This window comes from Toxorhynchites rutilus, chromosome 1 (assembly GCF_029784135.1).
Source record: "Toxorhynchites rutilus septentrionalis strain SRP chromosome 1, ASM2978413v1, whole genome shotgun sequence".
NCBI classification, from domain to species: Eukaryota; Metazoa; Arthropoda; class Insecta; order Diptera; family Culicidae; genus Toxorhynchites; species Toxorhynchites rutilus.
Window position 1 is genome coordinate 55,150,521 of NC_073744.1, and position 27,588 is coordinate 55,178,108.

The 27,588-nt window shown below is 38.8% G+C and overlaps 1 protein-coding gene across 6 annotated transcripts in view; it reads left to right on the forward strand.

The window, feature by feature from the left end:
- LOC129766584 (serine/arginine repetitive matrix protein 1) overlaps nt 1-27,588 on the forward strand; it is a 170,039-nt gene that overhangs the window by 85,667 nt on the left and 56,784 nt on the right. For 5 of the 6 annotated variants that reach the window (XM_055767160.1, XM_055767166.1, XM_055767190.1 and 2 more), the window contains one exon: nt 18,009-18,149. The exons of the other annotated variant lie outside the window; for it this stretch is intronic. In XM_055767160.1, coding sequence (XP_055623135.1) covers nt 18,009-18,149 — 141 coding nt within the window. The remainder of the gene's footprint in view (nt 1-18,008; nt 18,150-27,588) is intronic. 6 annotated transcript variants of the gene reach the window in all.

Genomic DNA, 27,588 nt, shown 5'->3' on the forward strand with positions numbered 1-27,588 from the left:
ATAAATCCATGCTGGTCAGTTGATATGTACCGTTTCGAGCGATTCAAGACTACTTCACTCAAAATAATCTCGATCAACTTGGACGCCGCCGAAAGACTGGTGATACCACGATAGTTTCTTACATCCCGCCTTGAAGACAGGAAACATAAATGACTCCTTCCATAATGTTGGGAATTTACCTTGCTCAAAAGATGCATTGAAAATGGCTGCAACAGGCTCAGCTATAGCAGCTGAACACCGACAGCTGCCGGGATTCCATCCGGACCAGGAGTAAGCGAGTTCTTCAGTTTTCTCGTTGCTGAATGCACCATAGCTGGAGTTACTGTGAATGTGGACAGATCCAAGAAGTCAGCCGGAGTATCAGTTGCAGCAGATGTCGCATCAACATCACAAGTTGTTCTTTATTCGAAGACTGACGCAAAATGTGTCGCAAACATTTCACACGCATCGTCAGGGGATACTGACTCTTTCCCATCAAGAATCACGTTGGACGGAATGCTCGAGTTTTTCCTTTTGCTGTTGATAAATCCCCAGAAGCTTCGAGGGTGGCTCCGCAAATTCCGCTGAACTCTGAGTACGTGAGATTTATACAAAGCACTATTTAGCCTACAATAAGTAGCGCTAGCGCGCTTGAAATCACGCTTAGTGTCAGGCGTTCTATGACGACGCAATTTTCGCTGTGCTGAGTTACAATCACGTTTTAGCTGTCTGAGCTGAGGGGTACTCCAAGCTGGAGAAATAGGACGTCGCTTGGGAGGGACATGTGATTCCAACCAAAGTCGAATTATTTTACAGAAACGGACAGCCATCAGGTCAACATCTGCACATTCGGTAACATCGATCCAGTTCTGACTGAGCAGATATTGCAGTAGGGAGGCATAATCAATTTTCTTATAATCGAGCTGCCTTACTCCATCATTCACATCTCGAGGTATGTAAGATGGGCAAGTATGAGGCACGGCAAGTGTAACGACCAGAGGCGGATGTAGAAATCGAAATCGGAAGCTGATGATCGATGATCGGTGAAGCGTCAACGACTGATGTACAATACGTTGAATCGGAGTCTGGTTGTTGCCTCCAGAATTGTTTGTCGGCCGAAAAGAGTTTTTTGATTGGTCCAGAAACTCCCTGAACACTAATCCGTCCAGCCAGGTTGACGCAAGTAGCGCCTTTTCTTGCAACGCCGGCTCGAGTACAATTTTGAACGAAACGAACGACATTTTTGTGACATCTTTCCCTTTCGGGACCAACCGGATTACGTCACACGGTGAAGAGAGGTCAAGACATCGTGTCACCATTTTTTGCACATCATCGGGAGTAATCATAGGCTGAAATCACGATAAATACAACCAAAATTTCGGTGGAATCGGAGCAGGTACGATGGGGCCGATGGACAGATCCCTGAGGTCTATAGATCTTGTTCCGCGATCCGTAGCCAAAGAAGTCGAGTCGTATTTTTCCTCACGAGGGCGTTTTAGTCCTGGCTTAGGCCATGTCCAACCGATAGGTGTAAGCAATGAATTAGACTTACTACCACCCGCATACGATTGAGCCAACGAGATATCGTCAACCTTCTTGCCCAATTTGTCGACTGCATCGACAAGCAGTTGAACTTGGCTCGTTAAATCCTTCGAGGTAACAGAAGAATCGCCCTGGGATTTCGAAGTGTCTTTCATGTACTGCTTAAAACTCCGACCATTCAAGTCAATTCGAAACTCAGTGCAGATATACATTATTTTTCTAACTTTTATATTTCAAATTATACATCAAAACTGTCCCCGTATGTCTCCTTTTAGAGCTTATCAAGATCAACATTTTGCGATGCGGAACTTGTCAATATCTTAATCCTACTCAATGTTATTGATGTTTTTTTTACCTTAAAAATCATGATTTCAATTTTAATTTACTCAAACACGAAAAATAACATAGTTTTGAAAATCGCACATCATGTAGAGTAAACTATGCTCTTTCAAATGAAGCCAATAAACTTTGTTTATGTTTGCCCCAGAAATAATGACAAACAATTGCAGAGAACGTAGTTTTTAGGAAGAAATACCAATAACTTTGAGTGAAGTTGGAATATTGACAAGTTCTGCATCGCAAAATGCTAATACAAACATTTTGTATTTGCTCTAAAATTCTTTCGAAGACAGTTAGTATGTAGAATTTGAAATATAACCAAATATAACCAAAAAAATTAGACCAAAAAACAGTTTTATTCATGATGTTTTCAATTTCATTAGGAAAAAAGCGCTATATCGGTTATTCCAAGAGATATAAAGAAACTTTGTTCTACAAAAATGTCTCAAATAACTGGGACTACAATCCAACCGTCGCTCTATTATATGTAACAACTTTGTCTAAGACAGTTTTTGTCTGGACAATAACTGTCGAGCTCCAAATGCTAATTATCACTTAAATGCACCTCCTGGACCATTGTGCAGAGTTGCCAAATTTTAATCTGTACCAGAGGGATTGAAAATCTTTCTCATCTGTACTTTTTTGTCCAAAAATCTGTTACAAAAATCTGTACCTTCGAAAATATTCGTTGTACAAATTTAGCATGAAAAAACACTCATTTATTTACTACAAATACTACATTTACTATTGCAAGTCCTTTGTGTGTTTTATAATGCTTAAACATTGTTTTTTTTTTTGAATCTGGATTGCGTACTATCATTAATCAAAATTAAAAAAAAAAACGCTTCAAGCGATACTGCGGCGTCAAAGTCGTCATGTACCTTAATGTTGCTTCGTTCGAATGTAAGAAATTTCACAGGCGAAAAAAATCCGTACCAATCTGTACTTTTTGACGAACATCTGAACTCTGTACTGTACCGAATCTGTACCAAAAATAACGAAAAAATCCGTACCTTTCCAGATAAATCTGTACGTGTAGCAACATTGATTGTTACCCACTCTAAGGGGTGAGATTGGGTCAACTTTCATGCAATCGTAGTTCAGTGAAAAATTAATATTATACATCAATTCTTTGAACACTTACGAGTGTTCATCATTAGAGAACATTTCTCATAATCAGATTTTTTTTTGGTGGTATTTGAGGGGCTTAGAATGCAAGGGGTGTAAGTGACTTGATCGATTTCTCATCATCAACTTTTTCTTCAGTTAATACCTCAACGGCAAAAACGTTCCAATTTGAGTTTGCTATAGAATCCGTTAGATGAGGCTCTGACCTGTCTTCCGCATTGTCAAATACAGCTGGGAATGTATTTGCAGCTAAGTTATGACCAAATGAGAGAGTCGATGTAGAGAAATCGATGAAATCACTTACACCCCTTTCATTTTAAACCCCTCATTTGTTTTTTATTGTTTTCGTCGTTTTGAATTAGAGGGCTCTATATTTGTTTAATGTTTTTTTCTTGAAAGCTAAGGTTTTTCTACATAAGATATCCAAAAAATAAGAGAGGCATTGTTTTCCGTTTTTGAACCATGATTTTTCAAAATCAACATGTTTCCCGTCTTCGTTGAATATTCCTATGAGACTAGACTGCCATGCGCCTACAATGATTTATAGCGACTCTAACATGGTTACATTATCAGTACTCCTAGAATTTCATATTATACGTAGAGACTTGAATCAACTTCGATGATAACTTTTGTATCTACGAAATTAATTAGATTGAATTTACTTAACACATCTTTCCCAAAATTTTCCCATTTACCGTTCTGAACCATATTTAGAACACTTAAGGCTAATGATTCAGAAAACAGATCTAAACTTTATGCTCAGGTATTATTTGGTTGATATTTTTAATAAATTAGTTCAATATGCTTTCAAGCTTTCTACTTTGATGCCTATTTGATTGAAAACATAAAAAAATCATCGAATAAAATGCTTTTCAAATGAATCGAATAAGAATCAAACTTCGTACACTATTTATAAAAAATCAAATTTCGGACAGATTGAATTCAAATTTCGAACACTATATTTTGTAATTTTATGGACGAAACAATTACATTACACTTGATTATATTTTATAGTCAACTGCGAAACACTTACCAAGCAATCACAGTAAACTGTTAACTATGATGAGAACTGATGAAAAACGACAGAAATTAAAAATTTATGAACGGGTAAATTCCACGTGCTCACGTTAAGCAAACGTCAAACACAAACTATAATGAGTAGTGTTGTCAGATTTTTTTTTCCGATTATGTTATAATTCAAATGTAGTTCTCATATGAAATGATAGTGAATCCAAGGGATTACTCTAAAGAAGCAATTGTGATATTAATTTTATAGTTATATCATCAGTGCATTATGCATTTCAAGATATTAGAACAAAGTGTCCGAAATATGATTTAGAACGGTATTTTTATACTGTGAATGTTGTGAGAGTAACACGTATACAACAGATGGGAAGGAGATGCTAGAGAAGTCAAATGAGATCGAGAGCTTAAATAAATAGCGTAAAAATCTACTATGCGGTTACTCCAAAATACACTGTCGAGGAGAAACATTCTCAAAGTGTGAAAATAAATTGGAGCAGAATTCCAATTTAAAAAAAAACCTAACCTTTCAAAAAAAAATAGATATTAACCCTATATCATTGAATATGTAAACTATAAAGAACAATAATAATTACAAAAACAAAATCCAATATTCCACTAATGTAATATCTGTAATAAAGACTAGCTCATTGGCTTCAATTCGATATGTCGATTATCTGGTTCGGTCTAGTATTTCAAAAGTTAAAAGTTTTTGAAACAAGTCATTTTTGAAAGAAAATGGGAAAACAATGATTTTTTAGACCATCGGATAAAAGCTCAAAAACGAATAAAAAACGCCTTGACACGGATATGTTATGTAAAAACCGCAAGCTTTCAATAAAAAATATTTAAAAAATATAGCGCTCTAGTTCAAAGCCATGTAAACAATATAAAACAAATAAATTCAATGATTACGAAAACAAACCCCATTTTTTCGCAAGTGTAATATTTTTCAAAAGAAAAGCTTATTGGCTTTAATTTGATGAGTCGATCATCTGAATCGGTCTAATAGTTTTAAAGTTATGAATTTTTGAAAAAAGTCATTTTTTTGAAAAAGGGGAAAAAAATGATTTTTTGGACCACCCTAACATAAAAATGGGCACCCCAGTAAAAAAATAAAGGTTTAGTTTTGATTCATTCTTATATATAGAGATAAATCATTCAAATTGTTTTTTTTTCTCAATATCTATTGAAACTTGCACATTGCTGATTACGATCGTATAAATTCAATTTCAATTGCAATAGCAATGAAATCAGAAGCCAATAGTGTCCACACGGTAATAACATTTTCCCAGGAATATACCACAAATAGAACACAACTCGCAGCAACCTCATGTACACTGGTATTACCATTTTCCGGTCCATCCACTCAAAATAATCGCTGTTGTTGCTCATGTTATTATTGTCGTAGATTAATTATAGTTTACTTTTTTTCTATTATCCGTGTGGTTTTGAGTGCTGAAACACTTATCGAACGATGACACTGTGGCGGCCTCGTTATTATCATTACAAGCACAAGCACACATTGACACCCCACAGCCGCAATCATGCGCGATTAATACACCAAAAATAGCATTAAGCCCCACCCAAAGCTCGAAGGTAGCTAATTGTTTTTGATGAGGTGTTTCCATCGATTTGGTTTTTTGATTCGATTACTAGGGATCGAGCTCATATTTGTTGGTTTCAATTCCTATGTAATAGTTCTCTCATCAGCCCCGTTGCGAAACAATAATACATGATTCCATTCGGAAACGAACGTTATGTGGGTGAAATTGTTGAACTAGCTACAACTGGTTGTTTTGCCGAGATACTGGATTCCCATAGCATCTCACCTCTGATGGAGCTCTCGTTTGTTTCGTACTCGAGACATAGATATTACGGCTGACATTAAATCGTTATCGTTGAAAACCTTCATTCAGATGCTCTCGTTTCAAATAACATAACATCTGGTTCATTGTATTTGAAAGACATCCGAATGAGTCGTAGTTCGATTCTGAATTGATTTGATGACAGGTCTACTATCTACTGTCCATCAACGGTATTCGAGATCGTATATGTTGAACTATCAGCTTATTGATAATTTATATACAACTAATTATAAAAAAATATATTAAAACAAGCTTCAGCACGCGTATTCACTTCCACCACACTCATCAACTCACCTACCATTGAAAACACGAGTGAAAAATATATCACACGCACTTACAGAGACAATAATATGCATTAAGTCTATATTGTAATCGCATTTACATCTTATGTTGCGAATTGTAGAACTAGGAAGCATCCACAGTGGTAGAGCTAGTATTTAATTTAGCATATTTGTAGCAGACTATTTCTCCCAGTTGGATACCTTTAGACCTAGTAGATACTCCCCCTTCTCCTTTTATATGTTGCCATGGTCCAGTGTTCACCGTTAACAGAGAAGATGTTAATTAAAATGAATACGTTATTCGAAAGTGGAAATCCCCCACACGTTTTGGACAAGCGATTCGAAATTCATAATCGACAGATAAAAATAAATCATTGTAGGTACAGTTTCCATGAGAAAAGCTTAATTTTCGATTCCGTTCATATAATTATCCCGATTATCTACAACTGTTCCTGTTCTATAATAACTCTTTCTCGCATGTGCCGTTGTCAACCATCAAACCGTTTTGTGTGAAACGTCAAATGTTTACAACCGTTTCAAAACATAGTTGATTTTTCGTTTACCCTTGTTTGCTAGAGAAAAAAAAAAATCATTCACACGTAGACTAGAGCATACAATCATCATCGAACCTTTTATAGCCCCCGTTCGATCCAATTGCAGATGCCACGCGAATGAATTGAAACTGTGTTACGGAAACAAAATAAGGAGAAGGAAAGATTTTCAACAATTTACTTTATTAATTCCCAAAACGCGTATGAATAGGAAAAAAAACGCCAATATGTTCGAATCTAGAATAGAATTCTGACCAGAAATAAGTAACTCGAATCATAGAAACTGGGTTCTGTATATCGCATCCTAACCTGAAATTACAATTTAGAAATCTGTAATCTATGATCCGAAATCTCATCCAGAGACGAATGAACTCTCAGAGTTTAAAGTCTCTTTAATTCAATACCGTTACCGTTACCGAAATCTCAAACACTGAATACGAAACTTAACTTTATCCTCTGAACTTTATTTGGGATAAATATGAAATGTCTTTAACCACAAAGGTGGATATGATCTTTGAGTGTGGAGTCCGTTAGTTGAATTCTGTTATCTAGAATTCTGCCCGAAAAAAGATTGATTAGAAACATATCGATCTCTTCGTCTTCCTTCCGTCTTTGTGTTCCTGGCCGACTATCCGGAATACAAAGCTCTCACTCAATCGCAAACCGTCTAACCATTGTCTGCAAATAGAGATGGTAAAAACTTCATTTGAGCGGCTCATTGTACCTTTTCAAGAAGTGGTGTATTGTTATTGGGTCCTATTATAGAAATCGAATCGAGGATTCGATAAATCACTATCACTATCACTATCACACCGAGTAAAATCTGAAATTATAGACATCGAGGAAAACAGGTCGATTCGTTACTCTGCTCGAATGTCAGTGGTGGTGCAGAAATATTTTGAAACGAGTTTGAAATGTTTCACAAAGCACTATAGAAAGGATGCCAAATCTTTTTTGAGACATCTGCTATGAAAATTATAAATATCTATACTTCCAAAAGTGTTAATATGGTTATGTTTTAGAGAAAACCGATATTCCCTCAGCGAATGAAGCTCAATAGGCGTAATGCATGCGTGGATGTGTAATAAAAACGACATCATGGAATAATTTGCTTCACAAAAAATATAATTATTAAAAAATGAATCTTTTCATGTTTTTTCACAACTGCAATCTATGGAATTTCGTAAGGAGTCACACATGAATTCCACTTTTTTCAGCAAAACATTTTTTTTGCATGTAATTCTCTTTTAGCGTCGATTTCTAGTTGCAGCGGCGTCAATTTCAGCCCATTTTCAGCCACTGAAATATGCGCTGGAAGTAAGTTCTGCATTGAAAATTATAACATGATCAATATAAACAATGCGGAATTGAACACTTACCTTGTATAGACTATTCTGGAAGCAGCGTAAAACAAATACTGATCAAAACAAACGAACATGTGTTGCAAATTGCATATATTGAAGCGTTTCGGAAATGTTTTCCAAAGGAAAATATCAGGGACGCAAGCCAAAACAAAATAATTTTCAGAAGATATGCAACAAGTGAACCAAACAACTCGAAAAGTTCTGACACTTGCATCGATAGCTATCACTCGTTCGGTGCTATCGAATTGCTCGATTTCTATAATAGTGAAATAGAGCTAACGAGCAAAATTCTTATCGCCTCGATTTCTATAATAGGGCCCATTTTATTGCTTTGGCTTCTCGTCTTTACAACAGGTCTGATTTACAATTCTTCTCCAATCAACTCGGTTCTTGGCTACCTCTCTTCAATTCCGCGAGCCCCTAGTGCTCACCATTTCCTGCTTCACTTGGTCTAACCATCTTACTCGCTGCGCTCCTCGTCGTCTCGTACCAGCCGGATTCCTGATGAACACCATTTTCTCAGGATAGTTGTCCGACATTCTTGCAACATGTCCTGTCCAGCGTATCCTTCCAGCTTGGATCACTTTCTCGATACTGGGTTTGCCGGTGAATTGCGTGAACTCATGATTCATTCTTCGCCTCCATACGCCGTTCTCCTGCTCACCGCCGAAGATGGTTCTTCACACCCGTCGTTCAAAGACTCCGAGTGCTCGCAGGTTCTCTTCGTGTATTGTCCACGTTTCGGGCCCATAGACCATAAGACCGGAGCATTTTGTACTGGGAACATTTCACACGATTGCTAAGTCTGACCTCAAGTGTTTCTGGAGACCATAGTAGGTACGACTTCGATTGATAATGCGTATCCGGATCTCGCGGCTGGTATCATTGTCAGACGTTCCAATTGAGCCAAGGTAGACAAATTGATCCACTATCTCGAACTCATCGCCGTCGATCACTACACTACTATCTAATCGGGTCCTGTCGTGCTCGGATCCGGATGCCAACATGTGTTTGGTTTCAGACGCATTGATCCTCAGTCCAACTCTCTCTGCTTAAGTCTGGTGTAATGTTTAGCTACCATCTCAAATGTTCTGCTGACAATGTCTACGGCATCAGCAAAGTAGACGAATTAAAATCTATTGAAAATCGTACCACGCAAGTTAAACGCCGCTCGTCTCATAACCACTTCCTGTGCAATGTTGAACAGCAGGCAAGAGAGACCATCACCTTGTAATTGAATCATATGAGGCTTTGAAGTCGAGCAATAGATGGTGCGTTGGGACTATGTACCCACGGCATTTCTGGAGGATCTGCCGCAAGGTGAAGATCTGGTCAGTAGTAGACCGACCTTTGATGAAGCTGACCTGGTAACCTCCAACGAATCTGTTTGTAAGTGGCGATAAACGACGGAATAAGATTTGCGAAAGCACTTTGTAAGCGGAATTCAGGATGGTGATTGCACGAAAGTTTTCACAGTCTTGTTTGTCACCTTTCTTGAAGATAGGGCAATTAACCCCATCTTTCCACTCCTCCGGTAGCTGTTCTGTTTCCCAAATTCTGACAATCAGTTGATGCAGACATCTAGGACATCTTGATAAGTTCTGCTCCGATGTCATCAATTCCAGTTGATTTGTTGTTCTTAAGCTGTTTGAAGGCATTTTTAACTTCACATATCATTGAGGGTGGTACATCTTCATTATTTACTGCACCAACCTAATCGCTTCCATCATTATCTTGGTCCTCTGCCTGTACGCCATTCGGGTGTTCATCAAAGTCAGGATACTTCCATCTTTACCCTGACACATTTCTGCTCGTGGCAGATGCATTGCATGCATTGCATTGAGTTTCCGGTGAAACTTTCATTTGTCATTTGTTTCATTTAGGCCGTTTGTATTTGTTAACCGGTGTGCGCTGTTCATACCAATTACAGGTTTAAACTCCTCCTCTTCACCGATCTGAGCATTGATATCTCCGATGATGATCTTGATGTCATGTTTCGGGCAGCGTTCGTATTCGCGTTCCAGCTGCGCGTAGAATTCGTCTCCGTCATCTTCGGGACTTGCTAGGTGAGGGCTGTGTACGTTAATGATGCTGATGTTGAAGAATCGGTCCTGAATCCTCAATCTGCAATTCTTGGATAGATTGGCCACCATCCAGTAACACGCTTCTGCATATTGTCCATCACTCTGGTAGATGGTATGACCACCACGAAACGTAGGTTCTGCAGATCCTCTACCTTAAATGTATTTATAATTAATAATAAATAAGTTGCTCTGTAATTCGGTCGTCTCTTTATTACGAACACAACATTATTTGGCGACGAGTAGTGTCGGTACGGACAAATTTCCGGTCAAAAAAAGAGTCGGTCCGCGAGTGAAAAAGACTTAACCTCACCATAGCAACAGGAGGAGGAAATTTGGATCTCGTAGCTCTTCTCGTACAATTGAGCCAATTGATGACAGCACAGGAAAGGCTCCTCGAGCAGCTGATAAAATCGAGGGATAATGAATTTTTGATGGAATCACTTTCACACACCTTCACGGAATTTGCTTACAATCCGCTGCCTGGTGTTGTTTTTGACAAATGGAATGCACGTTTTGAGGAAGTGTTCACTGTTCACGAAAGGAGGAGCGAAGCTGGATGATGTGGATCGAGTTCGACTCTTGCTACAAAAACTGAACACCGTAAACAAAGCTTTTGAGCACTGCAGTGTCGACACAATAACATCGTACCAATTCAAACGTCTTGTTTTGTCCCTGGTCTACAATCGGAGAAATACAAAGACATCCGATTGCCTCAGGTTGACTTCCTAGCGATATTGGACGACCTCGAAGTATGTCCTACAAACCTGAAAGTAGCCACAGCCGCTGATAAACCGTTACAACTAGTGTCGGAATTTCAGTGCGATGTCACTTTCGTCAGGATGGTGAAACAATCTGTGTGTTACGTAATGTCTGTTAGAGGATTCAACGTTCTGGGAAGTGATCTCATGCAAGAGTTTGGTCTTTATGACTTGCCCATCCACTCTTTCTGCAAGCAACTCACAGCGGTAGAAAAACCACAGGCGTTTCAGGATTAGCTAAAAGTGAAGTCTCTTGAAGTATTCCATGAAGGACTCGGACTTTGTAACAAAACGAAGATTCAGTTGTACCTAAAGCCAGGAGCAAAACCAGTTTACAAACCAAAACGACCAGTGCCTTTTCACTCTCAGAAGCTAGTAGAGAAGGAACTGTTACAATTGCAGGAGTTATACGTAATCAAAGCGGTAGATTTTTCCGATTGTAGCTGTTCGAGGAGCACAACGCGATGCAGACGGTGATCCAGTAGTCCGTATATGTGCAGATTACTCAACCGGTCTTAATGCAGAATTGGGAGCAAATCGTTATCCACTCCCTACACCCGATAGCATTTTTACAAATATCACTGGCAGTCAATTCTTCAGCATCATTCACTTGTTAGATGCGTATCTTCAAATTGCGATTGAATTCGGATTCGCAGAAGTTGTTAACGGTGAACACCCACAAAGGATTGCTCAAGCACAAGCGGCTTCCACCGGGAGTAAAGTCAGCTACTGGTACCTTCCAGAAAGTTATCGACAACATGCTTGGTGATCTGGACGGGTTAGAATCTTTTCTCGACGATGTCATAGTGCATGGAAAAACGCGAGTCGATCACGACAGGAGTTTGGAACATACACTTCAACGAATCCAAGATTATGGTTTTCGTCTAAAAATCAAAGAATGCAGTTTTTACATGACTCAAGTGAAATATTTGGGGCATATCATCGATAGGAATGGTATTCGAATGGATCCAGCGATGGTGAAAGCAATGACACAGATGCCTCCACCCAAGAACACATCGGAGCTACGTTCATTCCTCGGTGCTGTAAATTGTAAATTGCGTAATTCATCAAGGAAATGCACAACTACGTACACCCCTTGATCAACAGAAGGACAAATAATGGGCTTGGACGGATGATTACCAACAATCGTTCAACCGTTTCAAGGAGTTGCTGACGTCAGACCTGATGCTGACTCATTATGATGCAACAAAAGTCATCGTAGAAGCGACCGATGCCTCATGTACCGGAATTGGTGCTACTATCAGACATCGATACTCAGATGATACGGAGAAATTAATTCAGCACGTCTCGCGTTCATTGACCAATGCTAAGCAGGGCTACGCACAAATAGACAAGGAAGCACTCGCACTTGTTCACGCAGTGACCAAGTTTCATCAAATGCTTCTTGGTAGACCGTTTGAGCTGGAAACAGATCACCAGCCTCTTCTCCGTATTTTCGGCTCAAACAAGGTAATTCCGACGCACTCATTGAACAGACTACAGCGTTGGGAATCGACCTTACTGTGCTATGATTTCCGCATAAAATACATCCAGACAAACAAGTTCGGATACGCAGATGTATTATCGAGACTAATCAATTCGACAGTGAAGCCAGAAGTTTATTATATCAGTCAGGCTCGAAGAAGATATGTCGGCGGTTCTGGAAGCTTCTGAAGCATCATTCCAACCACTTCCAGGATGATCAGCAAAGCTAGTCGACGTGATGCGGTACTGAAGCAGGTGTTCCGGTATTTAGAGTCGGGTTGGCCATTTAGTCCTGACATGATCGGAGATACTAATGGCGGTTTACAATCGGGAGGACCATCTGACATCGACACAAGGCTGTATTATTTTCGGTAGGCGAGTTGTGGTTCCAGATGTTTACAGGAAACGTATGCCTCAACGTCTACACCACGGACAACCTGGAATTGTCCGAATGATGTCCTTAGCCCGAAGTATTGATCGTGAAATCGAAGAATTCGTCAGTGCAAGAATTGTGCAGTCGTTGCTAAGTTGCCACATGCGCCACCAGAAGCATGGCCAACTCCAGAAAGCCCGTGGCAGCGTATCCACATTGATTATGCTGGCCCGATGGATGGTCTGTACTACTTAATTATTGTCGATGCTTTTCCTCGTTGGCCAGAAATTTTCATCACGAAATTAACTACCGCAAGAGCTACAATAAAGTTTCTACGAAGATTCTTCGCACGCTTTGGACTACCGCAGACAATTGTTTCGGACAACGCAGCGCGTTTACCTGTGAGGAGTTTGAATCATTCTGCAGAACGAACGGCATTACACACATCCTTACAACACATTACCACCCACAGTCAAACGGGAAGGTAGAGCGATTCGTTGACTCGTTGTAGGAGGCGATAAAAAAAATCAACAAGGGAGTATCCTCCCAGGACACTCTAGACGTTTTCTTAGCAACTTAACGTACAACACCAAGTAAAGTTCCTGAGCAAAAATCACCTAGTGAGTTGATGTCTGGCAGACCTATGAAGGCAACACTTCTACGTCCAACAGCAAGTAAACCTATCGACAAGTCAGCTCAACAATATTCTACAACGGCGATTCTGTCTACGGCAAAGTATGTAAGCGAAATGAGTGGTACTGGGAGACAGGTCAAATCATCGAACGATAAGTCGTGGATAAGTCAATTATAACGGATGGCTGAATGGTCAACGGCAAGGTTTGATACGATCTCACGTGAACCAGCCATGCCCAAGGCACGCGGCGAGCGATTCCGACGCAAAGGTTTCATCTGACGGACACCTTTGGATATATTGCTGGAAGAGTTCGGAATTCGATAACAGTCGACTGAAAATGGTATAGCAGCACAAGTGTCTCAACAACCCGAGTTCCTCGAGCATGCAGAACATTAGCCAATCTCAGAAGGACGCACGCGATTACGAAACGGTCGTGAAGTTCGTCTTCCTTCACGGTTTGGGCACTACGTGATGTCTTAAGGAGGAAGATGCTATAGTAGGGTTGATCACTCCCCTACGGTTAATACACTACTACAGAGAAAACATAATCTGCGCGTACCTGCCATCATTCTCTATGCATTTGATCAGAAAGCGATCGTACACCTGAGAGATAAACACGCGAATAAACGCTCACAAGAAAAGTTTAAATGTAGCTATAAATTAATAACAAATAAGTTGTTCTGTAATTCGGTCGTCTCTTTATTTCTGACACAACAAGGAGGACGTAGGACCGTTGGCTACCGTTTGTTTGGGGTTGCATCTGAATCCATTCTCAATGAATAAAAGAAAGGATATTTTGGAAATTTGATGAACGTTTTTCTTTTGAGTTTGTGGGAGAATGAGTATATGTATTGAAATATAATTGAAACAGGGAAATAAATAAAATTTGACTCTTTTGAACTGGTTGGTGGTTCTGAGAAGGATCGAAAAGTGTCTTTGCAGAAGCAACTGAAGATGGTTGATACATGATTAATTTTCGTTCTCGTGCAAATAACACACGAGATTTGTGTTCTTATTGCCAGTATGTATCTCTACTTTTAGACATTCACTGCCGCAACAGACGGTTTTTTTCATTTTCTTAAACATCACCATTGCACATCATTGGAACGTCGTTTGATGTTTGCTGAAGCGGACACAACAATTCAACAACAAGCCGAAGAAGAGGAAGAAATCCATTTAGTTATGATCGCGAAGTGACATGAGAATGGTCTCACTAGCTCGCCAAGCACTATATTCTTCTCTCCTAATCCTGTTTCTTTTCTGCCGCTGGACCGAACGGCAGCAGTTCTATTATCGAATTCTCACGAATGCCACTATCGACCGATGGTTCCAATTGTTGGGGGTTGGAGAGGGTGTATTATTTGCGCTGGGTATTTCCGAGGAGGAATCGATTCCTCCTTTGAGCGATGATTTTTAGTTTCCGGCTAAACGAAGTGGTATGATAATCACTTTAGTCGGAAAATGAAATGTCTGAGAGCTACATGATTGTTACTTATTGATTGCTAAACCAACGGTAGTTCTACGTCCAGTTTGCGGTTATATCACAGACCTCACCCATCTGTAGTTTTGGTAGAAGTAATAGGAAAATTATGATAAAATGAAATTGTAAAGGGGCCATTAGGAGTTCAAACAATAGCGAGATTGCACCCATGAACGTACGTTTAGTAAGAAAACGTTAATGTTCAATAGAATCCATATCAAAATATTAATTATGGGCTGGATGAAGCTGGCCGGTTCAGCTAGTTTTTAACAATTATTAAGCGTTGCTCGTTCGTACAATACAACATTATGAAAATATTGATTTTGACATTGACAGATAATCAGAATATTTTGACGGTTCGTTCTCACGAAGACACGAAACGGTAAAGTTGCTAATGGATAACCCTTTATTTACCTGGAATTTGGGTTTTTTTAAGAAAATCCTTCATTTATCATTCAAATTTATATTATTGCGTTCAAAATAGGCCACTTCTGAAGCAATACACCTTTTCCAACGAACATTCCATTTATCGAAACATGTTTAATAGCTGTATTCAGGAACGGCCTTCAGTTCACGCAGCGAATTCGTTTCTTATGTCTTCAATACTGTCAAAACGGCTCTCATGAAGCGATAATTTGAGTATTGGATATAGGAAAAAGTCACAATCATGTCTCGTTGCAAGTAATCATGCGTTGGTTGAACGTGTGATAACAATTTTATCGTTCAAGCATGTATTTAGCTACTTGATTGCGATGATTTTGTTGAACAAAATTGAGCTCTTTTGGCACTAGTCATGCTGCAACTTTTCTCATGTTCAAAACATCAACCAAAATATGACGAACGGTCTCATGAGAGATATTTAATTAATGGGCCAGTTCTCTCAAACACCATTCCTTTTATTTTGTCGATGTTTTCATCAGTTGAAGAGGTGAATGGCCGTCCTTGACGCGGCAAATCGTTTATTGCTGCTCGGCCATCTTTGAACGCCTTATACCATTCATACATCCGACATAGTTGAGTTACCAAATGTATCCTGCAACATGTTCAACATTTCGGCACAAGAAATTTTGTTTGCAACACAAAATGTCACATAACATCTATAACCAATACAATTATCCATATTCAAAATCGCAAAAAGTAACAAAGTTAACTTGTTCTGTGACGCTGTAAACATACAGAATGACAGATTGTGCTCAACATTGACATAAAGACTATTGACAGTAGTACCAGCCTAAAAAAAATTGAGGGGTTGCATTCGAGACACGACCGCTCAGGACGTAGGACTACGCAATCTTTTTTTTTAATTTGTTGGTTTATCATTTCGGATATTATTTGCGAATACGTCGAAATTTAATAAATAACTCTTTGGTAAAAAGTTCCGAGGACCCTGAAAAGGTCTAGTGGTTTGCGTTGTTTTGTAGAATCATTTCGAGAAGTAACAATTTTTTCATGCCTTTGAGAAAACAAACCGTTTATGGAAAATCGTTTCTCGACTCTCGGTCAAAACCGGCAACAAAGCTAGGAGCTTGTTGCATCAGAACAGAGCCGATGCGCACGAGAGCTAATACGAATGGCAACTAAAAGTATAGAAGGTTTGCTATTCACATGTACAGGAAAGTTCTAAGTTCTAAGTTTCGCGCAACGAAAACAAGCAACATACACAACGCCAAACACTGATGGCTAGAAGCCACCTATAATCATTTGCACTCTTCTCTTTTTTCGCCTGCTTTGCCATGGCTCGGATGGTTGTGTTAATCGCAATGCCGGAGTTCAAGTGAAATATTCGCTAGCGTTCACAGCTCGAGGTGAAACATAAAACACAAAACGAGCAGAAAAAGCGACCTTTGTTGTATCGGGCACAGAAAGATTTTGGGGATTTTCCTCACAGGAGATGCAATACTTATACGCTAGCGACAGCTTACTTGCTATGCAAGGGTGGAGTTTACTTCGCAAATATTCTCTTTTCGCTATCCCCCATCGTTGTTCCTATTCTAGCGACTGCATAAGTTGCCCGTTATTGACAGCTCTGTTCGGGAAAGCACACAAATGGACAGAATAAAAGTAATGGGAAATGGGAATGCTTCCAATCTTCATCAATTTAAACCATATACAGACTATGGGATTGTAATGTATAGCATATAAAACAAATCTTAGAAAATTTCCGATTCCATTGGTATGCAAATCGTTAAAATCCGTTCGCAGTAAAAATAGTTATAAACGATAACTTTATTTCATAAAAACGTGACCTGTTTCCTGATTTGGCACCCTTAATGTAAGACGTAGTCCTACGCCAAAATATTTTGAAATGATTAGCGGGAAAAAATTTATTCGAAATTACAAAAATTCCCGGTAAACATTTGACATAATGTACAATTACGATAATCTATGTAGTGTTCGACACATATGTTTTTTAACCCTTGGTGGATAAAACTTGCGTAAGTTCTCTCCGCACCAATCCAAATTGCTGCTGCGAACTAAAATTTGTGCAGCTTCCTCGATCAGGGCTTAGCAAGGGAGCTCTAGCTACAAACAGATGAAACTGAACTCAGTGGAATAATCCAGCTCTATAAAAAAAATGGCATATATAGAAAATTGAAATGAAAATGAAAATCTTTCTTTCTCCGCCAAAGTATGCATTGTATTATCGTGGAATAGTGTAAACACATGTCTCCGTTTTTCAACCATTTTATAGTTTTCATTGCATTTGGCTTGCGATTATTTGACGCGTATAATCATTCAGCATCTCACCAGCATCCATATTAACAACAGCATACAAACAATACCTAAAAATGCTCACATACTGAAACAGCCACACCCACGGTTTTCCATTTACTTTCCTTGTTTTCCGTTCTCTTTGTTCGGTTTCTTGTTTCAAGTCTTGAAAAACACTTTATTAACACCACTTTCGTTCACAAGTCAGATTAGTTGATAATTCAATTTGAACAAAAGTTACCTGTTTGTATCGTGTAGCCAGCAGTTTTGAAACACTAGCAATCTAGCCAGTTCGGGAGATAGTATTTGCGCCCGGAGTGATCTCCGGTTGAATCGAAGAACAAACAACCTAACTTAAAATCACCCACCCATCACGAAAGAAAGCAATGTATTCATTTTAATTACAGTCTGAAGAGCGTGGAACACCTTCCCGGCGCAGTAAATCGGAAGGACCGCCAGGTGTCGCTAACGGACGGCTTCCGACCGGAACCGGAATCGCTAACGGAACGCACGAGCCGGTCTCGGTCGAGGGCAAGGCGCAGGAACAGGTAACGTTGGACCGCTTTTCTTGTCCATTCCACCAAATACTACTTAGCTGTCTCCCCCAATCTCACTCCCCCTTCGGAAATCTACACCCGACATATTCACACACACACATACATTTTCGGATCGGAATTAATTCATTCACGAACACACATACAGTGGACACTGCGTATGCCAGTTCCGATTTCCCTGGTATGATGTTGTACAAAAAATTACGAATCATCCGAGCGCACTACTTAGTGGATCATTCCCACGGGGAGTGCATTGTATATCTAGGAGTATCTTCATCACCCACATATATACACATACATACATACATACATACATCACACATCTCTATATCGGAGTTGTTGGGATATGATATTTGCTTTCGATGTTGTACTTTCACCTATTTTCATCGAATCGTATTCTGGTGGTCGTTCCGCTACACGATGGGACACTTTGTGCGTTTGGTTTTGTTGATGAGTTTTGATTAGTTTATGTTGAAGCGCTTTTTCTTAATTTTTTTTCGAATTCAACATTCCGATTTGCCTTTTTCTTTCGAACCACGGTGTAGAAGATCGTACTAATCTAATTATATGAACGATACAGTTTTGTTTAGTATCACCACATTGAATTCAATTGTGTTTCAGCAGTGAATACATCGAAAAAAAATAATAAAAATAGAAATAGGAGTAGTGTGGAAAGCATTTTGTATTTCTGAAAAAAAAAAAAGATATTACGATACACAGCCAATTCGAATAAAATAATAATCTCTGTTGTTCTGAGCCACGAATGATTTGAAAGAACTTAAGTTACTTGTGTTATTATGGAAAGCGAATGCGATGGAAAATTCTCCTGTAATTAACACCGATAAACAATCGCGGTATTCCCGAAAGCACATGGCGTAACTACATCCAAAATTCATTTTTAGCACCTTCTTTGACATCCTCATATATCAAAAAGCTCAAAAGTATAATAAAAAATGATAGGAATAGTGGGGGCAAATTGGTCATGGGGGACAAAGTGGCCACCTGCTTGTTTGATGGTATAACTATTGACTATTGCTGCCGTATTGATAGTCACCTTATGTTCGATGAGTTTCATGAATTTTGAGCCACCCTGTACTTCAGTAGAGCTGTCGCATGTCAAAATATAAATAAAAACAGAAATCGCTCTCTCAATAGCAATTCGGCCGTAGTTCTGTGCGCATCGTATCTAAGGAATTTCTCGTGAAATTCAGTTTATTCAATCTGATATCTTGGACAAATCATCAGTTTGGACGACTGTTCACATATTATTACTTACTTCGCTTACTTGGTTTTTTATGTATGAGAAAATTTAAATTACAACTCTAGGTGAATAGACCAAGCATTTTTTTTCCTTTATTATAGTGATTTTCAACACATTTCGGCTGGTTCGTCACTTTTACTTCCATTTTTGGAAGAATGTCGGGAGTGAGAATTGAACTCGTGATCTCTGCGTGAGAGGTATGGATGTTACCACTACGCCAGGTCGCCTCCTCTCTATAGACCAAGCATATTTTGTACATGTACATACTGTTTCAATAATTATTTAAACAAATTTAAATGAAAAAAACACATAAATCTATCCCATTTAGCATGATATACGCGAGTGACCACTTTGCCCCCACCAGGTGACCCCGTCCAAAAAAAAAAAGTTCGATTTTTCAACTTTTTTTCCAATGACGAAAAATGTACTATTTTATTTTTTTAAATTAAAAGCCGCTTGCTATCTTGAACAACAATGAGTAAACTACAATATTCTTCCAAAAACGAGGATTGAAGCGATATGTGGGCGCAGGAAATGGCCCCACCTCCCTTATCCACCCACACTGGTACATCATTTAGTCAAGCGAAAGGCAAGAGTGAGAGATTTATGCTGATAGAATGAGAAGTCTGCTCCATACCATCAAACATTTTATCACTCTTAAAAACAGGTGCTTCTATTTGGGCATTTGATCCTGTAGCACACGGAGAAGCATCTTCTCTGCCAACGCAAGATTGGGTGTGTAGATGTCATAATAAATATTATGAGACATTGAACAATGTAGTTCATTCTCTTACTCACCTACAATTCTCATTTGAGTTCAGGAATAGGGCAAGTGAAAATGACAATGGCGATGTATTTATATTTTGGTTTAGCATATTTTTTTTTTCATTTTGACGTGGGACTACGTCTAACCGGAATATATGGAGGGTAAAATGAAAACCTAAACACAGAACATGCAGGAAAAAATGAAAGATTTCGAATGCTTATAGCTCGAACATTTCGTACTGGATAGGAGAGATGTTTGCATCACTTGATAGGAAATATTTCTACGCATCTATCGCAACTAACAAAATGTTGTTTTTCATTAGATAAACAATTGAATAACTGTAAAATATTAGGCGTTATCTAAACGCCCTAACTGCATCGTTTTGATTGGCCCGATTTACGGTTTCCCTAACACAACCATCAAAACCAAGCAGCCTTGGGGAAATCGGCATTGCAAATACATGAAAGTAGGGGGACTTTTGTTCTCATCGAAAAATGTTCCCTAACACAGACTTTAAAACCAAGCAGCGAAATCGGCATTGCAAGCACACGAAAGAGCCTAGAGGCGAGTGAACTGAAAAGTTTAAACCCTCTTAAAGCCAAAAAGAAGAAAAAGAACACACGAAAGTAGGGGGAGCTTTTGTTCCCACCGAAATGTGTTCCCTAATAGAGATTTCTAAACCAAGGTGCCTGGAGAAATCGGTATTTCAAATTCATGCAAGTCGGGGGTATTTTTGTTCCGACTGGAATGTGTTTCCCTAACACAGACTTCAAATCCATGAAGCGTGGGGAAATCGGCATTGCGAATTCATACGATTGAAATGTGTTTCCCTAACACAGACTTCAAAACCGAGGTTTCTGGGGAAATCGGCTCTGCAAATAAATGCAAACTGCGAGTACTTTTGTCCTCGCTTGCCTTTGTGCAGAGTGGAATAAGTCTGTCCTAACATGATCTTCTAAACTTAGGAACCTGGGAAAATCGTGCAGCCACTAGAAGCGAATGAACTTCCCAGTTTCAAGCAAATTCGAGATTCGAGAAGTATGTACACTTTTGGGATGTAAACTTCAGAGGGAAATGTAAAATAAAATAATCGTTTGATAAATTTTTTTTTGTCTTTATTGGAAAGATTTTCAGCCTTAGGCTGGTTCATCAAACGTTTGATAATTCTTCCGTACATATATTTTGTTCTAGTCATCATACCAAACGTAAAAGGTCCGTCATTAAATTTACTTGTAACGAAGAACAATCAATCACAATAAATGAATTGACTTTACACGGCATTTGTTCATTTTTTTCACTCACAGAGCAAATATATTGAACTCAATTGAATTTGGAAACTGTTTCATTCAATCAAGAATTTAATCAATACAAACGAATGATTGCTAAGCTAAGGTAGTTCCACGTGAACCTTTTTTTTTTTATTCAAAATATATATTTTTATTAAGGTTCACATGGCGTCAGGCTAACGGGGCTTTTGCATTGTTCGATACGAAATTACTCGATTATAATTGCAGATTATTTAATAAATCGAACGATAAACCGACATCTCTAGCGACGTTTTTTTTCTGATATCCAAAGCTATCGCCAGTCGATTATATACAGGGTTTTCCATTTCGGGCTTCCGAAAGTATACAGCCCTGCGCTGACAACCGTTTGACATAGCTGTCAACCAAATCGTCATATCGTTAGTTGAATGTCTGCCATTTTACAATTTTATTAAATTATACTATAAAAATGATGAAAAACCGGCAAATGTTTTTCGAGCATTACGGACGGAATTTGGTCGTCATGGACGGCCTGCAGAGCACACAATCGCTAATGTAGTGCGTAAATTCGAACAAACTGCATCCGTAGCGGATATTGTGAAACCTGTGCATCATCGTAATGTGCGTTCGGCCGAAAATATTGCTGCTGTTGCTGCCAGTGTGGAGGATGACCCGAATGTTTCGTCATGAATGTTTGTCAAACACATCATTGTGGCGAATTTTGCATTTGGACTTGCACCTACATCCATATAAAGTCCAACTGGTACAAAAATTAGAGCGTGGTGACCATGGAATGCGTCGGGCATACGTCGATTGGGTGAACGAACAACAGCAGCAAAATGCTGAATTTTCGCATCAAATTTTCTTCAGCGATGAGGCACATTTCGAGCTCGGTGGCTATGTGAACACCCATAATTTCCGTATATGGGGCTCAGAAAATCCACACGTGATTGTTGAGAGGCCATTGCATCCGCCAAAAGTCACTGTTTGGTGCGCATTATGGTCTGGTGGAGTCATCGGGCCGTATTTCTTTGAAAATGAGGATGGCGAGACGGTAACTGTGAATGGTGAGCGCTATGGCCGCATGTTAATGTTTTTTTTGGCACAAATTGAAGATATGGATACGGATGACATGAGGTTTCAGCAGGACGGCCCACTTGCCACACAACACGACCGAACATGGCCATATTGCGAACGAAATTTGAGGGACGCATAATTTCGCGTTTCGGTGATGCCAATTGGCCGTCCAGATCATGCGATTTGAACCCGCTAGATTTTTTTTTGTGGGGTTATGCGAAAGACCGTGTCTATGCCAACTCTCCGCAAACTCTTGAACACTTGAAAGACAACATTCGTGAAGTTATGACCGAGATACCGCCCCATATGTGACGAAAAGTCATCGAAAATTACCTGTTCCGGATCAAGGTGTGCGAGGAAGCCCTAGGTGGACATTTGAATGATGTGGTATTTCACACATAATGGCATAAACCAAACTTTAATTTGAAATAAAAGTTTCATCGAAATTCGAATTCTAAGTGTGTTTTATTTCAATTTACTTTCGGAATTTAAAGTTGGAAAACCCTGTATTATGCGAGTTTGAAGTCTACGAACGCCCCTGAAGTGTTTTTCGACTGTGGTGACAATTTACTAAATCTGGCCAACACTTCAAGGAATTTTCATTTGCTTCGACAAACGCTATAAAGCGTTTTTTGCACTGTTCCTTGTTGATTGTACTAATAGTTTGGTTTTTCTTGTCCAAAGCTGCAAATTCCCAGCTAGACTCTCAAGTCATGATGCCATTGATTCGTTTGAACCTTGTAGCACATCTTCCAAGAACGTGTTTTGGCTACTTATTTCTGCAATACATGTTTTTTTTTGTTTTCATTTGTCACACCTATTTTTTTAAACTAAATAAATCGTAACAATACTTTACCCACTAAAAAGGGGGTCGACTCCCTTAACAATGTACTGTTAAAACCACTCCAGCAGCGCCCAACAGAAGCGCTACAGTGTAACTTACAGCCAGAGATGCCAACCTTACTGATTTTTCAGGATTTCCCAGACTTTTTGGCACGTTCCCTGATATCCTGACAGACATTCATTTTCGCCTGATTTCGCTGAAATGTTCCTGATTTTTGTACTTTTTACTTTATCAGAATGAAAACTATCCGTAAAAATATAAAGGAATCACTGTAAAATTTTTCCTGGTTGTGAATGAGAACTGTCATAATAGCTTTCTGGTCCGCACATATATGATGCTTACGTTGAATTAAATTTTCCTGGTACAAAGCTGTACCAAACTTATTTATCAATATGTATGATCGTTGCAAATCGACTGAATAAGCTTTTCCACATGTCCCGAATTATTTTCACTAAGAAGGAATAGTTCGAGAATTTTCAAAAGAGGGCTAGATAATTTCATGAAACCAGAATATTTGACAAATTTAAAAATCAATAACGAGAATATATTTGAGGGGCAACATTACCTTGACGTGTATATAAGAGTAGCCGCAACGTTATTGATTAAGAAATACGTTTCAGAGTGTTATATTACGAGAAACTTTTTGAGTTCAATGCAATATAATAAGCTTTTTTTTTATAAAATTTGATCGTTAGATTCAAAGTAGAATTCACTATAGTCAATATATCTACAATCGAATCAAATAATATCAAAAATTTAAAAAAATCAACAATCCATCATTGAATGATTTTCTCAAGGATTAAGAACTCATCCCAAAGTATGGATGATGTATTCAAAGAAATTCTGAATGTGCTCTCCTGATTTTTATTTTCATTCTTCCTGGTTTTTGAAAATTGTTGTTGGCAACCCTGTTTACAGCGCTAATCCACGCTACAGTGGTACCCCTCACTTTGTACACTGAGAGAAATAATTAGTAAATATTACGAATTTTTTGGTTAATACTACCAATCTATAGTCATTTTCGACCGTACTAATAAACACATATGTCAAGCAGAACCATGATTTGGAATCCCAATATCGGCTAAATTTTCTCGCCGAAAATGCACGTATCAGAATTATCCTTATTATACCTCCGTATTGCCTTACGGGAACAATGAAAATGGTTAATACGCGCTTTTATCACCAGTTTTCAGATATGACAATATCCAAGCTTACTAATGTTATCGAGTAAAATATACTAATCTCTGGTAGGGATGCGTGTTTGCTGACAATATGTACAAAAAATTTGTACATTCTACTAATTTTGCATTACCAAATGTATTTGGTAGTTTTCGACCGAGGATTTTTCTAAGTGTAGTTATATATATGTACCAGGTGCGTGAGTTGAAATTGACCTTTTTGTCGATGAAGGAAGTTTGTTATTTATTTCCAATGAACCTTTTTTCTTTTTTTTTTGTGCTCCCGTGGCCGAGTGGTTAGCGTCATAACTAACATGCCGGGTGTTCGGGTTCGATTCCCGTTCTGGTCGGGGGAATTTTTCGTCAAAGAAATTTCCTCCGACTTGCACTGCGATCACGCGTATTCTAGAGCTTGCCACTCAGAATGCATTCAAGGCGTGTTATTTGGCATAGAAATCTCAACTAAGTACTAATAAAAATGACGCAAGTAATACTACGTTGAGACAGCGAAGTTCCTCTAGGAACGTTAGTGCCATTGAAGAAGAAGAAGAAGAAGAAGAGAAGAACCTTTTTTCGCTTCGACGAAAATCATTCGCTGATCCATTTTCCGACATCTTTATATTCGGCGAAGTGCTGCTCTGCAAGTGCTTGTCTGACAGTGTCTGTGTCTGACAGGACCAGGCTGGTAGAATACGACGGATGTGATAACGTTTCCTATATATGGGTTTTTACTGCGTTATTCAAGCCTTTAGAGGTGTGCACTGGTGCGTTGTCATGCTGTAATATCATTTTACCGTGTCTTTGGGCCCATTCCGATCTTTTGTTTCATCAACGTAAAATTTAAACTAATCACTAATTGTTGTCGATAACGATGTGTATTCACCATTTCACCCGGTTTAAGTAGCTCGTGGTACACCATACCCTCCTGATCCCACCAAACACAGAGCTCGTCTATCGGCCGAAAAGACTTGGTATCGCAGAGGAATCGCTATGGTTGTTTGCACTTGGGGTTCTTGAAAAAAATCCATTTTTCGTCGTGACAATCCGATGCAAAGTAGATTTCCATTTCTGCTCAAGCTCAATTCGAGCATTCAATCTGGCAACCTTTTCCAAGCTTCTGGATCTTTCCCATGCCTTTCAAACGATGGTCATCTGCTGTGCGGGAAATTTCAATGTTTCTGTCAATGTTTGTTGTGCTTGGGCTGAACTCCTGTAATTCCTCGTCTTCTTCGCAAATGCTCTTCTTAGTTCTGGATGATAATCTTTTTAAACAAAAGATAACATGTCCAAGAGTTATCTACTTGTCACATGGTTTGCTGACGCGTGTCGAACGACAATGAAGTGCCGTTTTCAAGGCACGCGGAGAAGTTTGGAGTCGAGTTTTCTTCCACAAGGGCCCTTCTCAGGGCTAGAGACGAATGAACTGCAAAAGGTTAAAGTCTCTATAATCAAACAAGATGATGAAGTAGGAGTAGAAAAAAATCCATTTAGTTGTTATACGATGTGAGAAAATGAAGGTCACGCTCACACGCTCATGCATTATGATTTTCTCTCACAATTCCATTTCTTTTCTGCAGGCGGACCGAATTGTTTGATATGGTCGGGGTTCTGCCGAAGCGAACCAAGCGCCAAAAACATTATTTTGAGAAATTTCAATTTGAAGTTTAGGCTCCTATTAATTGACTGTATTTGATCAATTCTATCATTCTATCGCGCGCGTGTTACAAACAGGATGTCAAACATAATACTTCCTTTCATGCTGTAAGCACACATCTTCGTCAATTTCTGATTCAGAACCTTTATGACATTGATAAAAACTAAATTTCGTTGCTGCTATACACGCAAAACTTCGTTCTTTTTGCAGCCAGAGCGAACCAAGTACATGCCAACTATCAACATGATATCATTACACAACACATTAGTATTTCGTAACGGTTTTGGACTAATTTCATGAATGGTATATATATATATTTATGCACTTTTGCTGTTTTTGGCAAAATACTATCTTAATAAATTAAAATAAATTGATTTGAGAATGCATTATACTTGGTTTTGTTGTGGTTGAACGCAGTTTTGAAAAATGCAGACCAGCTTCTTAACACGCTTCTACACTTCATGGCAGCCCTTTGACTGTCTTACTTACCAGATACCGACGACATCTGATTCCAGGAGCTGTCCGAAACAGAAAAATCTGTTAAAGATTCGGATCTGCCTTCTTGGAGAAAACGATCACTATCGTCCGCTGCCATATTGTGGGTTCATAGTTCGCTTTGGTTGAATGCAATTTCGTTTTTTTCATAGTCTGCTACACAGAATTTTTGTTTTGGAGCTGTTGTTAATTGTCATTTTATAGCTGATAGATTATTATTTTCAGCATCCAGTGGTGTAAGTAACTCAATTTTGAAAAAAAAATGGCGCTTGGTTCGTTTTGACAGAACATTTAAATCTGTTACAGAGGGGTTAAAAATATTTGTCATCTGTACTTTTTCTCCCAAAAATCTGTACCATCGAAAATATTCGTCGTAAAAAAAAGCATGAAAAAATACTCATTTATTTACTAAAAATACTACATTTACGTTTGGAAGTCATTCGTGTGTTTGATATTGCTTATACATAATTTTTCTGAATCTAGAGTGCATAATATCATTTATTAAAATTTTTAAGCAGCCGCCACGATGTTAGTCAAACCTTCTGATCTCAAAATATCGTTCATCATATCGTTGCTGAGCCGATTTCGAAGATTATTTTTAGTCTGATTATATCCGGTGAGTAAGAACGTTACAAACAAGGCATCGAAGCGCCGAAAATGCGAGCGAACCGTCAATTATTTTAGGGCATCCATTTTTTGTCGACCAATCCTGCAAATGCTCGTTTTCTGAAACTAGGATTCCCTTATGGAGTAATTTTACCTTTAGGATACGGTACTCTGTACCGTACAGAATGCGTACCCAATCTAAACTAAGTACTAATTAATGATAATGTCCGTAAGGACGGTTCTTCTAATTTGTTGGAGTTTTTTGCCCCCAAATAATTTCGTTTTAG